We start from the raw sequence: 15,038 nt of genomic DNA on the forward strand, positions 1-15,038 counted from the left end.
GCAGCTGCTTTTGGGAAGACTGTCCCAGTGTGTCAGGCCTCTCCCTCGATGACGGCGCCATTCAGTCCAGGCTCCTGCGTGTGAGGCACTGGACAGACCAGGAGGAAGAAGGAACTTGCCCCATGCTGGGGCTGTGAGGGATGGTTCAGAGCCAGGCGAGGGAAGGGTGCCGGTAGGAGGCAGAGTAGTAGGGAGGTGGGGGTACTGGACAAGAGCCCGGAGTGGCTGCTCATCTCCTCGGACCAGCCCTGGGAGTGTGGGATGGCATCAGGAGATGCCAGCCTGTGCAGCTGGTGTTTCACCACGACCCCATTTCATTTGGGGTTTCTGGAAGCCAGCAGCCTGTCAGTGGGTAGAAGGCTGGGGAGGGGGAGTCCAGGACCACGTAAGTGGGGGCTGCTGTGGGTTTTTTACCTCCTGGTCACTTCCCATATGGGGAGGCAGGTTAGGTGTGGGGCAGGGAGGCAGGGAATATTAGTGGGCAGAGTTTGGCCCCAGAGAATCAGGAGGGCCAGGGCTGTCCCTGGACAAACCCTGGGGAGGCTGGGATGTCAGCCGAGCAGACACGCAGGCCCAGCCTCTGGCCTCACATGGAGGCAGGACCTGGCTGCGTAAACATGGCAGCCGCTTAGGGCCTAGGTATCGAACGTGGGCCAGCTCAGGGGCTTAATTGTAGCCTTCTTAGGGTTGGGGCGGCGGGGCGGGCAGGAGAAAGGAGGAGAAGAGAGCAGAGGAAAAGGTGCCCAGCACAGAATGAGAGGAAAGCGCAAGGAAGCAAGGAGCAGCTGGCTGCTTGGGCGCAGCGCAGAGTGTTGCTTCGGTAGACTTTCTTGAAATAGAAATTTATTGTTGTGGATTTCCAGTCCTCACTTACCTTCTGCGGTACGCATGGCGGCCCCTTTTTCTTTCCTTATTGGGTATTTAAGCTTAAAATAAATTGATTTTTAAAAAAGGATTAGGAGGGTTGTGCCTAGAGGCCACCACAGCCAAGGGGCTCCAGGGCCGGCGGGCTGCTGGTGATGCCTGATGGGCTGAGGACGGGGGGGAGGGGCTTCAGTTGAGCCCAGGACAGATTGAGGTGCAGGCTGGGGATCGGTGGGGAGGTGGCCCAGATTTCTTTGGTTTGCTTTTCACGATGGGCCGTCTCACCGTGTGTTTCTGTTTAGGGAGAAACACCGCTACACACGGCCTGCCGGCATGGCCTGTCCACCCTGACGGCTGAGCTCCTGCAACAGGGCGCTAACCCAAACCTTCAGACCGAAGAGGCCCTGCCCACGGCCTCAGGCCTGGGTGAGGGTGTCTACCTGCAGACCCCGCTGCACATGGCCATAGCTTACAACCACCCTGATGTTGTGTCTGTCATCCTGGAGCAGAAAGGTGAGCAGCAGCGTGGTGGGGGTGAGTGGCTGTCTCCCTGGGGTTCCCGCCCCTTCTCCTTCCCCTGATGTGTCCCCTGCTCTTGAGCCTGGGGGGCTTCCTGGGCTCTCTCAGCCCCCCACCGCCCTGAGGCTGTTGGCTATGGTGCCCTCTTGGACTCTGCAGAGCCCCTGGGGTGGGCTGGGCAGTGAGCGAGTGCTGTGAGAAGTGCCCAGGTCACTCTGCAGCCGGGGCAGCAGCAGGACCTTCACCCAGACCTTTGGGGGGGTTTCGCTTTTTTCAAATCAAGGAGAGCACTCCAAGTCTCTCACAGGGACAACTGAGCCTCTGTTCACTCTTTGAGATGGGTATAGTGATGAGGAAGGATGCCAGAGGGTGGGTGTCCAGGGCGCTAATGAGCCCTGTAGCTGGGACTCAGTGGGTACCTTGGGTCTGGGAGCGGCTCCCTTGTGTCTGCTCGGCACCCACGGGTGGAACAAGGAGCCAGGGGACTGGATGGCGGGGAAGCCTACTCCTGGCTGGGGCTGCCCCAGAATGAAGTGGGCTTGGGGAAAGCCCCCTAGCGGGGATGGCCGTGGCCCTGGGGAAGGGGGGGCTGGTTCTGACGTTCGCAGGGACCGTTAGAGGTTGGCTGGTTGATGGGGACCAAAGTGGCATCGCAGTGTCGGGCTCAAGGTGCGGTGTGTGCTGCCGGGGCTGCTGGGCACAGATAGTCTGTGGGTGTTTGGGGTGGAGACTCGCCTCTCACGTTTCCTTTGAGCTCCCGCAGTTTCTGCTTTGCTCGTAGAGCACGGTGCCCTCTTGATGTGGGTGTGCCACGCTGGGTGGTTCTGTGCCAGCATTTCCCATGCCAGGAGTTAGGAGGCATGTTGGAAAGATTCTGATACCTAGATTTCATTGGAGTTTGGTTTCCTGGGCAGACTTTGGGCACCAGCAGTGGTCTGATCCAGCCTTTTTGTTTTTCTTTTAACTTAGCTAATGCCCTTCATGCCCTCAATTCCCTGCAAATCATCCCGGACTTCAGTCTCAAGGATTCCAGAGACCAGACTGTCCTGGGGCTCGCACTGTGGACAGGTAAGGCCAGGTGCCAGGGTGAAGGAAATGCCAACGTGGGCCACTTGTCTAGGGCCTGTCGGCACTCCCAGAAATACCTAAGGGACCCGTGACTTGAGCAGGCCCCACCAGTGTGACCTGGGGCCTCAGTTTCCTTCTCTGCTGAATGAGGGGGTTGGCCTGAGGACTCTAGGATCCAGGTGGATTACCCTCACCCTCGCCTGTGACTGACCCCAAAGATCCAGGGTGTGTGGAGGCAGACCCTTCTGGGGGTTTGCTCTTGCTCTGTCCATGAGCGTGAGCAAAGCCTGCCTCAGGCCTGCCGTGTCTGAGCCGCGTAGCATTGTCTACATCAGAGAGCCCAGGATGCTGTTGTGTGTGGGTTGGGGTTTACAGTCTACACTGTGGATTGGGGCCTGTTTCAGGGATGCACACGATAGCAGCTCAGCTCCTGGGGTCAGGAGCCTCCATTAACGACACCATGCCCGACGGCCAGACGCTGCTGCACATGGCCATCTGTCGGCAGGACGACAAGAGTGCCCTCTTCCTCCTGGAGCACCAGGCGGACATCAACATCCGGTGAGGCGGGGCTGCGCGGCAGCACTGGAGGGACAGACCTGGCGTTGGGGTGTGCTTCTGGGCTGTGGCTTGAGGTACTGGGTGTGCGTGTGTACGGGACACGTGTGTGCGTGCAGAGCGTGCTCCTGGGGTGCCCCTCGAGGTGTGAGGCATGCATGTGCATACGGGATGTGTGTGTGTGTGCAGGGCATGTTCCTGGGGCACACTTAGAGGTGTTGGACATGCGTGTGCATGTGCATACAGGATGTGTGTGTGTGCAAGGGGTGCTCCTGGGGCGCCCTTCCAGAGCCGTCCGTGGGATGTCTGAGAAGGCCCATGAAGCCTTCCCACCCTCTGCCCCCTCTGACCTCCTCCGCTCCCTTTGCCGCCAGTCTTCATGAGGCGCGGTCCAGATCTCAGCACTCTCGTCTGGGATCTCCACTGGCTCCCCGTTTCCCAAATTCCTTAATCTGGCACTCAGGCTCCTCCCTCGTTAGAGCGAAGCCCGTTTTTCCTCCACCTCGTGCCCTTTCTTGTCCACGTTTGTCCTATTTTCTACCACATCCACACGTTTGTGTGGCTACGCCCCGTGTCTGGAAGGCACTCCTTACACTTCTCTTCCTGTTACCGTCCTCTTTCTCCTTCACAGCCTGGCTTACATGCCGCCTTTTCCCTAAAGCCTTCCTTGGTGTCCCCAACCCAAAAGGACAGCTCCCTCCTGACCTTTGGCATGTGGGGCCCCGAAGAGAGCTGGGCCATGGTGTTCAACTGTGCCTTGTTTGTGTGTGTGGGAGGCATTTCTCCATTGGGTCGTGCCTGCCCGTGGGGAGAGGGCTGCCCCTTTCTCCTTGGGCCCTCACTTCCTCACACACGATGGGAGCCAGCCAGTCATCACAGCGAATTGACCCTTGGTGTCCTGGCCCCCCTGGCATGGGTAGAGGCAGAGAGTGAGAGAGGCAGGCCCTGGGCCGTGGCCCGGCCAGGGGGCCCTCCTTGTGGCCCATCCCTGGCCTCCGACAGGGATAGGACAGGTGTTCATGTAGCTGTGTGGGTGGGCTCTCCTAGGACCCAGGATGGCGAAACAGCCCTTCAGCTGGCCATCAGAAACCAGCTTCCCCTGGTGGTAGACGCCATATGTACCCGCGGGGCTGACATGTCAGTGCTGGACGACCAGGGAAATCCCCCACTGTGGCTCGCCCTAGCAAGCAGCCTGGAAGACATCGCCTCTACTCTGGTGAGACTCTGGTGTGGAGAAGTGGGCAAAGGGACTGGGCAGACATCTCTGCCCAGGGATTATAGTGTGGTGGGGTGGGGGTGGGGGGTGGGGGGAAGGAGAGAAGGAAGGGAGGGAAGGAAGGGAAAGAGAGGAAGGAAGGAGGGGAAAAGAGGGAGGAAGGAAGGAGGGAAAGAGAGGGAGGAAGGAGGAAAAGAAGGGAGGGAGGGAAGGGAAAGAGAGAGGAAGGAAGAAAGGGAGAGAGGGAGGAAGGAATTGAAGAAGGAGAGGAGAGGAGGAGAGGGTTCCTCTGAGCAGCGGCCAGGCCAGCCCTCCCAGGGCCAGGGCACTGAAGGGCTCCCCCAGCCCCGAGCTCCAGCGTCACCGGTCACAAGCACTCAGCGGGGAGTGCACCCGGGTGGCCTCCTGCCATGCTCTACCGGGCCCACAGCAGGCGCTGAGGCATTTGGCAGCTCAGCCGTCTTCTTGCCTGACTCTTCGTGATCCCATTTCAGGTTTTCTTGGCAGAGATGCCAGAGTGGTTGGCCATTTCTTTCTCCAGGATCCTCATTTGACAGATGAGGAAAATGAGGCAGAGTGAAGTGACTTGCCCAGGGTCACACAGCTAGCAAGTGTCTGAGCTGGATTTGAACTCAGGTCCTCCTGACTCCAGGCCTGGCACTCTATCCCTGCGCCACTGAGCTGACACCAGGAAAATGGATGTTTCTGTTTGTTCATTTATTTATTTTTGAGTGTGGCTGAAGAATTGGTCATGCTGTGAACTTACCAAGAAGTTGAGAAGCTAGTCAGTGATGAGCCTAGCTATGGACTGATGCCAAGGTGTGGCCGTGGGGCCGCAGCTTAGGGCTCAGGCTAGCCTGTTCTGGGCTTTTCCGTCAGGTGAGGCATGGCTGTGATGCCACGTGCTGGGGCCCAGGCCCGGGCGGATGTCTTCAGACGCTCCTGCACAGAGCCATTGATGAGAACAATGAGTCTGTGTCCTGCTTCCTCATCCGCAGGTAGGAGCCCAGCCTGTCTCCCCTCATTGTCTCTCGGGCCATGCCCTCCTCCTGCCCAGGCCCCACCCCACACCCCAGGTGGCCCTTAGGATAAAGGAGGGCCCCGTAGTTCCTGTCATGACCCTCCCTGCAGCCTTGCTGTCCCCCTGCCTGGGCCGCTCGCCCTATGCTCCTCAGGCTCTTCTGAGAGCTCAGCTCGGGGCCCTGAATGGTGCCCCGTGAGGCCTTCCCTGGTCTCCCTATTGTTAGCAGGGAGCTGCCGCCGTCACTGTGGGCCTGTGTGAAGGGGCAGCAGTTGTCCCTGGAGGGGCTGCAGGCAGTGTCCTTTCCCTTTCGGACCATCACCTCCCAAGTCTTCTCTTCTCCAAACTAAGCATGCCCACGTCTTCAGCTGATCCTTGGATGGCCTGAGGTGTAGGTAGATGCCACATTGGTGAAGGAGAAAATGGGGCCATTTCTGGAAGAATCTCGTTGGCCTCCCTGGTTTCGTGTCCACCGTCAGCACTGGGAAGGGGCCGGCCAAGCCCATCCGTGTTTCTTGGGGTTGGTGCTGCCCCATGGAGCCTCAGAGGCCAGGGTGGCTTGGCAGGCAGGAGTGGTTTTGTGCCAGCCTTGACCTAGAGACTGCTGGAGGGCAGGCTTGGGCTCAGGCCCCTCCCAGATTGGGCACGGCACCTCGAGAGGTGGGGGGCGGTGCAGGCCAGGCCAGGCCTTGTCTGAGCTCTTGACAACCTTCCTTCCTCACAGTGGCTGTGATGTGAACAGTCCAAGACAGCCAGGGGCTAACGGAGAAGGAGATGAAGAGGCCAGAGATGGACAGACCCCCTTGCACCTGGCAGCCTCCTGGGGCCTGGAGGAGACAGTCCAGTGCCTCTTGGAATTTGGGGCCAATGTCAATGTGCAGGTATGCATCGTGGCCCAGCCCCTTGGGTATGTGTCCTCCACTGCCTTCTGGCTGGCCCAACCCAGGCCCCTCCTCTCCTGCCTCCAGGCTTTTGCTCAAGCCATTTCCTGTGCCATTCTCTCATAAGGCTCATCTGTTGCCCCCTCCCTTGCTCTGGCTTGTCAGTCATTTCCTTGGCTGGCTAGGAGCACCTGCTTCCTCTCCGCTAACCTGGCCAGGAAGCTCCCTGAGGGCAGGACCTCCCCAGCACCTGCACAGAGGCTGGCACACGTTCAGTGCTTGATCATTTTCTCTTTAGCTGAAGTGGGATCTTCAGCCTGAAGCCATAAAACGCTAGGGAAGTCTGAAGATCGTTAGTCTGAGATTTCTGAGGGCTTGGCCTGGACGGAGCACTGTTTCACAGACCTGCGATCAGGCCGCTTATTGGCTCCTGTTTGAGTTGATTAAAGATTTGGGGTTGGTGCCTGCCTCCCCAGGGTCCTCTTTGTCCTCCCAGCTCTGTGTCTCTTCCTGTGTTGTCTGTGCGTTGATGGAGGCCCTGCCCAGCCCCGGGGGTGGGGGGGCAGTATTCACACCTCTTTAGACTGCCCCACCTTCAACATCAGAGCAGTGCCCCCTGACATGGGCAGGCGAGTCTTCTGTCTATGAAGAGAAATTTAGGGTTTGAGAGTTATAGCTGCTAATGGGGACTGGCTACTTCAGGGGCCTGTCATGGGTCGTCCCATCTTGTCTTTGTTAAGTTTCTGCCTTTTCTTAATTTAAAATGTGATTTCAACTTGAGGTTTTTACCCTCCTTGAAAGAGTCACTGATTTTGTGCTCTTGCACATGGAATATTAAAATGTATTGTCTTCTGTATCTCCTTGTAGTGAGAAAAATAGTTTTGCTTTTAAAAAATGAACATTGAAATTCTTACCTTCTCAAACACTGGGTATTGACCAATGTCTCACACTGGATACCTAGATAAAATCAAAATGGGAGCATGATTTAAACATAAAGGGTGATACCATAAGCAGATTAGGTGAGTGAGGAATAGTTTACCTGTTAGGTCTGTGGATGAGGGGAAAATTTAGGACCAAACAAGATGCAGAGAGCGTTATGAAATGTAAAATGGGTAATTTTGATTATATAAAATTAAAAGGTTTTGCACAAATAAAACCAGTGCATCCAAAATTAGAAGGAAAGCAGAACACTGGAGAAAAAATTTTATAGTAAGTATCTGATAAAGGCCTCATTTCTCAAACATGGAGCAGTGAACCGATTTTATAAGAATACAAGTCATTCCCCAGTTGATAAATGGCCAAAGGATATGAACAGGCAGTTTTCAGACAAAGAAATCAAAGCCATCTATATCATATGAAAAAATACTCTAAATCACTACTGATCAGAGAAATGCAAATTAAAACAGTTCTCAGGTACCACTTCATGCTTATCAGACTGGCTAATATGACAAAAAAGGAAAATGTTGAATGTTGGAGGGGATGTGGGAAAACTGGGACACTAATGCACTGGTGGTGGAGTTGTGAACTGATCTAACCATTCTGGAGAGCAGTTTGGAAGCATGCCCAAAGGGTTATAAAACCATGCATACCCTTTGATCAAACAATGCCACTGCTAGGTCTATATCCCAAAAACATCCAAAAAAGGGGAAAGGACGTATTTACACAGAAATATTTGTAGCAGCTCTTTCTGTGGTGTCAAAGAACTGGAAATTGAGAGGATGCCCATCCATTGGGGAATGGCTGAGCAAGTTGTGGTATATGAATGTAATGGAACATTATTGGGCTATAAGAAATGATGAGCAGGCAGACTTCAGAAAGACCTAGGAAGACATGTATAGACTGATGCTGAGTGAAGTGAGCAGAACCAGGAGAGTGTTGCACACAATAACGGCCACGTTGTGCAATGACTAACATTGATAGACTTAGCTCTTCTCAGCAATGCAGTGATATAAGACAGTCCTGAAGGACTCGTGATGAAGCCAGCTGTCCGCCTCCAGAGAAAGAACTGACGCTGAAGACAGACTGAAGCAGGCTGCTTTTCACTTTCTTCCTCTTTTCTTTGCTCGAGTCTTCTTGTACAAAATGATGAATATGGGGATGTTTTACACCATTGCACCTGTAGCCTGTATCAGATTGCTAACCCTCTCAGGGAGGGGTAGAATTTGGAACTCAAAACTTCTTTAAAAACATTTTAAATTGTTTTTAACACGTAATTGGGGGAAAATAAAACATTATTAAAAAAAGAAAAGAAAGAAATTCTTGCCTTCCCTCTAGGATGCCGAGGGCCGGGCACCGATTCATGTCGCCATTAGCAACCAGCAGAGTGTCATCATCCGGTTGTTGATTTCCCACCCTGACATCCGCCTGAATGTTCGGGACCGCCAAGGCCTGACCCCGTTCGCTTGTGCAATGACTTACAAAAACAACAAAGCAGCCGAGGCCATCCTAAAGCGAGAGCCTGGAGCCGCCGAGCAGGTACGTGCGTAAGGCCGGGCAGCTAAGGAGACGGCGAGGCTTGCACTGGGACGTCTTTTGTGGCTGTGCTTGGTGCCAGGGACACAATGAATGAATACTTGAGAGCATCACATGATTAAAGTAATAGGGCCAGGGTTGAGGGCCTGCGCAGGGAGTGTGCTGCCAGGGAGCTGGGCCTCTGATCACCTGCCGGCCCATGGCTGAAGCCCATTCGTGCTCAGGAGCCCAGCGTCCCCAGGGTGAGACAGCCCAGCACATAGTAATTGCTTCATCAGTGCCTGTCGACTGACTGTGAGGCACCCCCAACCATGCACAAGATATGTTTGGGTATTGTTGGGGGCAGGAGGATGCACTGTGTGTGTGCACGCATGTGTGTGTGTGTGTGTGTCGGCCATGTGTGGAATTGTGTTAGAGAAAGAGGAACCTTTGAAGCTTCTTGCTCAGGATTTCAGGCCTCAACAGCGTCTGTCTGCTTTTCCGTAACTGTGACTGAATATTGTGCATGGGCAAAGATCCTGAGGACTGAGAATGTTGGTGAATTCTGGGCAAAGCGGCCCGCTCAGCCAGCGCAGGCCAGGGCTCCCTAGGTGTGTGTACGCGTGTGCACATGGAGGTGCCACCCTGCTGCTGGCCTCCTCCCTGTCCGCGCACAGCCTGGGGACACGGGTGGCAGCTCATCTCCTCTGCTGAGTAAACCTTTCTGCCTCAGGGAGAGAACAAAGCCTGGGAGCTCGGGAGAGTCTTCCGCCGCCTCGGCCCAGAGAACGTTCTCTCTGACCTGGTGCCCTTTGTGTGGGGAGCAGGGCCAAATGGCTCAGACCCTTCTGGGTCCTGCCCCCTGGGTCGTCTTGTTCTGCCCTACCTTCAAGCCTTTGCCTGCTCTGCCCCCCTGGCTGGGCTTAGGACTGTGTCTTCTAGGCACCACCACCAGGGGCCTGGCCCTATCCCCCCCTGCAAGGACAGGCTCAGCCACAGGCAGGAGCTGGCCTTGGAGAAGGCCTGTACAGCATTCGGCCCACAGACCACCTACTGCCTGCCAAAAGATTTCGGGCAGCCTGTGAAAAATGTAGAGGTTGTAAAACCGGTCTGCCTTGGAGGCTGCAGCTAGCCAAGCAGCTTGTGCTGACTGCCCTTCCTGTTCTGTATTCGTGCTTCTCGTCACAGGTAGATAACAAGGGCCGGAACTTCCTCCACGTGGCGGTCCAGAACTCGGACATTGAAAGTGTGCTGTTCCTCATCAGCGTCCAAGCAAATGTGAATTCCCGAGTCCAGGATGCCTCGAAGCTGACGCCCCTGCACTTGGCAGTCCAGGCAGGGTCTGAGATCATCGTCCGCAATCTGGTACGGAGTCCAGGAAAGATGGGCGAAGCACTTCCTAGGCATTTCCCAATGTAGACGTGAAAGGACAAGTAGGCGCCCTGGGTGGGAAGGGAGGAGTGCCCGCCACGGCCTCGTGGGGTGGGGTGGCCTGAGCTCCAGAAGCACAGTGGAAGAGTAAAGGTGAAGACCACTTTACAACCCTGTTTGTCTTACTATGCTTCTGTTATATTTGAGGAAACTGAGGCAGACAGAGGTTCAGTGACTTGCCCAGGCTTACGTAGCCAGTAAGTGTTAGAGGTTGGATTTGAGCTCGGGTCTTCCTGACCCCAGGACTCTGTGTGCTGTGGTGCCCCCAAGCTGTTTCAAGTAGGGGGAGTACCTCCACCTAAGGAGAGGGGCAGAGAAAAAAGGACTACACACACAGGGGCCCCCATGCCCAGATCCTGCGTAGTAGGAGGATAGTGGGGCCATGTCCAGGCTGAGCTGCCCCATAGAGTGACTCCTGGGGCGTGGACAGGTTGGCTCTTGCTTGGAAGCCCCTCCCTAGGTCAGTGATTCTTCTTTTGTGGTCCCTAGAGCCAGAGGCCAGAGACTCCCTGGTGTTCTCAGACCCTAGAGGCCACATCATGTGGCCCTAGGTCTCAAAGGGAAGAAGGAACTGTTGCCCGTATTTGAACCCAGGACTGGGGTTGATTCTTCTGTCCCCACCTGGGAGGTCTGGAGGACCCCAGAGCAGCTTCCAGGCTTGAGGGGCAGTGGCAGGATGTTTGAGCAGGAGCTAGGAGGTTTTCACAGCTGGCCCTGAGGCACCTTCGACTTGTGTCGACTCCTCACTAGCCTGTTTCCTTTGGAAATTCCCGTAACAGTCAGAGTCCTCCAGGTTAGCGTGAGCCATCCCTATCTCCAGGGTCCTGCTCCGCTTTTCACCCCCGGCAAGGGTTAGCCCGCGTGCCAGCGAGGGTGCTTATGCTTGGCTCTCGCGGCAGCTTCTTGCAGGTGCCAAGGTGAATGAATTAACCAAGCACCGCCAGACTGCCCTCCACCTGGCTGCCCAGCAGGACCTGCCCACCATCTGCTCTGTGCTCCTGGAGAACGGCGTCGACTTCTCTGCCGTGGATGAGAACGGGAATAACGGTAATGTGACTGGTGCTGGGCCTTTCTGCTGCATGGGTACGGCCTGGCTCCTTCCCTTGGGGAGGAGGCTCTGGAGCCGGTATTTCAGGTGCGGAGGGGATGCTGTGGGGGGAGGGGGTGCCTCGTGGTCTTCCAGCTGCTGTCCACAGCGTCCAAGTTACTGAGGTTTCCTTGGTGGGATGGACAAGCTGCATGAGGGAAACCCAGACTGGTGGCGGTCTCCTAGCCCAGGCCCTAGAGAAGAACAGCCAAGACAGGGCAGCGGGGGGGAGCCAAGCTCATCCTTGCCCCTGGGCGCCATGCTCCGGGCTCCTGAGCGGCCTTTGACCTTTCTGTGCAGCTCTCCATCTTGCGGTCATGCATGGTCGACTGAGTACCATCCGGGCACTCCTGACTGAGTGCAGTGTGGATGCAGAGGCCTTTAATCTGAGGTAAGCGGCATCCTTGGGGACAGGGAAGGGGCCAGGAGCAGCGGTGGCCCATAGACAGAGGGCTGCAGGGCTGCCCACTTTGATGGTGGAGGGTCAGGCCCTGTGGCCGTGGCCACTGCATGTGTTTGTGATGGTGCTGGGCTGGAGAGGAAACATGTGACTCCCATTTGTCGCCAGTCTTGAAGCAGCCCGTGTCCGTGTTTGAATGATCTCCACATGTGTCACCTCTTCCTCTGCTGGACATCTCTGCCCTGGGCCAACCCTCCTCGGGTGGGCCCCAGGCATGGAACATTTCTGCCCCTTCCCTTTCTCTCATCCCAATGGTCAATCACATGCCAAGTTTGTCACCTACTCCTCCAGAATCTTTCATGCCCCAGAATAACCTTTCTCCTCCACATCTTCCTTTACACCTCTTGCTGCATGCCCTGTAGACATCACAACAGATGCAACGTGTCCAAAACTGAGCTTATTCTTTTCCCGAAATCCCATATCCCCTCTCCATAACTTCCTTGTTACTCTTGAGTAAGTTGTCTTGCTGAATTTTGGTCTTGTTGCAAAGGTGTTGTTTGCCCTTCTTTTTTAGTGGTGAGGAGAGAGGAGGCACAGAGGACAGGCTCTGGGCATTTTCTCTGGCTGTACCCCTTGCTTGGCATGCCCTCCCTCTGCCTCTCCAATCAAGTCCCACCTCCTGCAGGCTCCCACTTTCACTCTGAGGTTACCTCCCATTTACATTAGAGTGTGAGCCCCTTGAGGGCAGGAAGCTGTCCTCACCTTGCGTGAAAACAGGAAGTGCTCCATCACTGATATTGACTATCTCTGCTCATGTGATTTCTGCATGTCTTCAGTGCCCCCGCCCGCTGGGTTTATTGTGGCAGGGCCCAGCTCTGAGGCCCCCTCCTTGGCAGAAAGTGCCTCCTCCCCCTGACATCCTGGAGAAGTAAGCCTGGACAGCAGGGCTGGCTGGGTCGGGTCAGAGACCTGAGTCAGCCTGGGGAGCCATGGGTCACCACCCGCTTATCTTGTGGGATCAGCCTGGGCTCCAGGATGCCCACGGTGAAGGCCAGATTCAGACTCCCTCCCTTCTCCCACCTGTCAGGGGCCAGTCACCAATACACATTCTGGGCCACTATGGCAAGGAGAATGCGGCCGCCATCTTTGAACTGTTCCTGGAGTGCATGCCCGAGTACCCTCTGGACAAACCTGATGCCGAAGGGAATACAGGTGAGGGGTGGCGGCCCAGAGCCCACTCTTCTCTCCACATCTGCCCCAGAGGAAGTGCCAGGCTCCAACCCAGAAATACGAGGCCATTCCAGTACAGGGGATTGGGCAGCAGCAGCTGGAGAGGGTCTACACACGATGGGCGGGGTGGGGCTGGCCGTCCTGGAAGATGGCAGCAGGGCCCAGGCTATCCTCAGGCAGTACCCATCATGCGTGTCTGGCTGTTTCAGTGCTCCTCTTGGCCTACATGAAGGGCAATGCCAACTTGTGCCGTGCGATCGTGCGTGCTGGGGCTCGCCTGGGCACTCACAACAACCAGGGAATCAACATCTTCAACTACCAGGTGGCCACGAAGCAGCTCTTGTTCAGGCTCCTCGGTGAGTGGGCGGGGCCTGCCCTGTCTGGCCGCTCGGCTCCCCTCCGCACTGCCCAGCCTCCCGCCCTTCCCTGGCCCCCAGGCAGGGTCGTCTGGGTGGGGCCCCCCGGGTAGGGCACAGTGTCCCCCTGGACCTAGTGCTTACCAGGCGCCGTCTGGCCATGTCCCCTCTTCAGACATGCTCTCCAAGGAACCTCCCTGGTGTGATGGCTCCAACTGTTATGAGTGCACGGCCAAGTTTGGGGTCACAACGCGGAAGCATCACTGGTAAGGCTCTGCTCTCTTCCCGGGTGCCTAGCTCAATTGGCGAGCCCTGGGCGGGGTACTGAGCAAGAGCCAGAGTCCCTCCCTCAGGGAGTGATGGTCTGAGGGAAGGGATACAGAGTGCCAAGGAGGCCAGGGCCTAGGAATGAGGTGGTCAGACCTGGGCTTTCTTGGGGGAGGGGCCCTGCAAGCCTGGCTGGGGAGGCAAAGACAACAGGGACACTGGGGTGGGGTGGAGCTGTCACTCCAGAGACCTCCCACCTCAGAGGGACGCTGTGACTCTGCGGTCCTGGGCACCCTGCAGATTTCTGAACCAAGAGGAAGGCTAGGGTCAGGCCAGGGGCTCAAGAAGATGAACCTGAGCGCTCAGGGGTCGTCTTGTCCAGGCTGGGCACAGCCCCTGCCATGTGTTCATCTTCTGTTTGCTTAGAGACCTCCAGGGATGGGGAGCTCACCACCTGCTAAGGCAGCAGAGCAGGTGGCTATCGTGAGCAGGGGCTTCCCCACATCCAGACATGGTCTACCTCAGGGGCCAACAAGGCCACATCTCTCCTGGGGCAGCCCTTCATTGTGCTTCTCCAGACTCGCTCTCTGAGCTCACTCAGCCCGGGCTTATGGTCCCCGCTCCCTCTTTGGTGGCCCTCACATCTGGCGGTCCCCCGGATGATCCACAGTCTGTCTAAACTGTGGCTGCCTTGCTTGGGACCCTCAGCTACCCCCTTTGTATGTCCTTTCATCCATCCTCTGGAACTCTGGGGAGGTGTTATACTGATGAGGGTTAGTCAGCAAGGATTAATTAACTGCCAGCTAGGGGAGGGAAAAGAAGAAACATTTACAGAGCTCTTACTAAGTGCTAAGGGTACAAAGAGAGGCAGAAAATACAGCCCTACCCTTGGGGGGGCTTCCAGTCTAATGTGGGAGACAGTGTACACATGAGAGATAGATGGGGTGAGGCACTAAGATGGAGGAAGAGTGGGAAGAGATTCTGGCACTTTAGCTGAGGCCTCCCTCCTGGAGCATTGCAGTGCTGCCCTGCATCTCTCCCCGCTTCAGCCCATCCTCCATTCAGCTGGTGCTCAGCAGACTCCAGGGGCTCCCTGTCACCTTCAGGATCCAGTACAAAATGCCTGGTTGTGAGCTGCCCCCTCCCAGCTTTCCAGTCTTCTTACACCTGGCTGCCCCTCGTCCCTTCAGTCCAGTGACATTGCCTCCCTGGAATGCTTTCCATCCTCTGTTCCCATTCCTGACCTCCCTGGCTTCCTTTAGCCCTGTGCCCCCGCTTCTCCAGGAAGCCTTCCCCCAGCCCCCCCTAATTCCAGAGCCTTTCCTCTGTTAGTTATTTCCTATTTATCCTGTGTAGAGCTTGCTTTGTATATATTTGTCCCCTTGTCTCTTCCTTTAGACTGTGAGCTCTTTGATGACTGGGACTGTCTTTTGCCTCTTTTTGTATCCCCCAGCATTTAGCTTAGTGCCTGGCGTGTAGTAGGTGCTTAATAAATGTTTATCAGCTTATTGGTTGATTTATGGATGCCAGGGAATCTAAGAGGTGAAGTTGAGGTGGGAGAGAACTTGAAGAACAGGGGAACAGCCAGTGAAAAAAACCCTGAGTTGGAGTATTTAGGAACATCCAGGAGGCCAGGGTCTCTGGATTAGAGAGACCTGGGGGAGACAGGTGTAAGAAGCCTGGAAAGGCAGA

General features: G+C 56.0%; 1 protein-coding gene across 3 annotated transcripts in view; it reads left to right on the forward strand.

Annotated features, from left to right (window-relative positions):
- The window catches only part of ANKFY1 (ankyrin repeat and FYVE domain containing 1), a 71,819-nt gene that overhangs the window by 50,395 nt on the left and 6,386 nt on the right, over nucleotides 1-15,038 (forward strand). For 2 of the 3 annotated variants that reach the window (XM_020964663.2, XM_078147280.1), the window contains 13 exons: nucleotides 1,167-1,377; nucleotides 2,353-2,451; nucleotides 2,856-3,009; nucleotides 4,054-4,222; nucleotides 5,102-5,220; nucleotides 5,968-6,124; nucleotides 8,399-8,599; nucleotides 9,764-9,940; nucleotides 10,906-11,053; nucleotides 11,394-11,484; nucleotides 12,581-12,705; nucleotides 12,933-13,079; nucleotides 13,255-13,345. In XM_020964663.2, the coding sequence (XP_020820322.1) occupies nucleotides 1,167-1,377; nucleotides 2,353-2,451; nucleotides 2,856-3,009; nucleotides 4,054-4,222; nucleotides 5,102-5,220; nucleotides 5,968-6,124; nucleotides 8,399-8,599; nucleotides 9,764-9,940; nucleotides 10,906-11,053; nucleotides 11,394-11,484; nucleotides 12,581-12,705; nucleotides 12,933-13,079; nucleotides 13,255-13,345 (1,889 nt within the window). The remainder of the gene's footprint in view (nucleotides 1-1,166; nucleotides 1,378-2,352; nucleotides 2,452-2,855; nucleotides 3,010-4,053; nucleotides 4,223-5,101; nucleotides 5,221-5,967; nucleotides 6,125-8,398; nucleotides 8,600-9,763; nucleotides 9,941-10,905; nucleotides 11,054-11,393; nucleotides 11,485-12,580; nucleotides 12,706-12,932; nucleotides 13,080-13,254; nucleotides 13,346-15,038) is intronic. The other variant, XM_078147279.1, reaches the window with a different exon arrangement.

The sequence above is a fragment of the Phascolarctos cinereus genome, unplaced genomic scaffold (genome assembly GCF_003287225.1).
Source record: "Phascolarctos cinereus isolate Bilbo 61053 unplaced genomic scaffold, phaCin_HiC Scaffold_7;HRSCAF=346, whole genome shotgun sequence".
Taxonomy (NCBI): Eukaryota; Metazoa; Chordata; class Mammalia; order Diprotodontia; family Phascolarctidae; genus Phascolarctos; species Phascolarctos cinereus.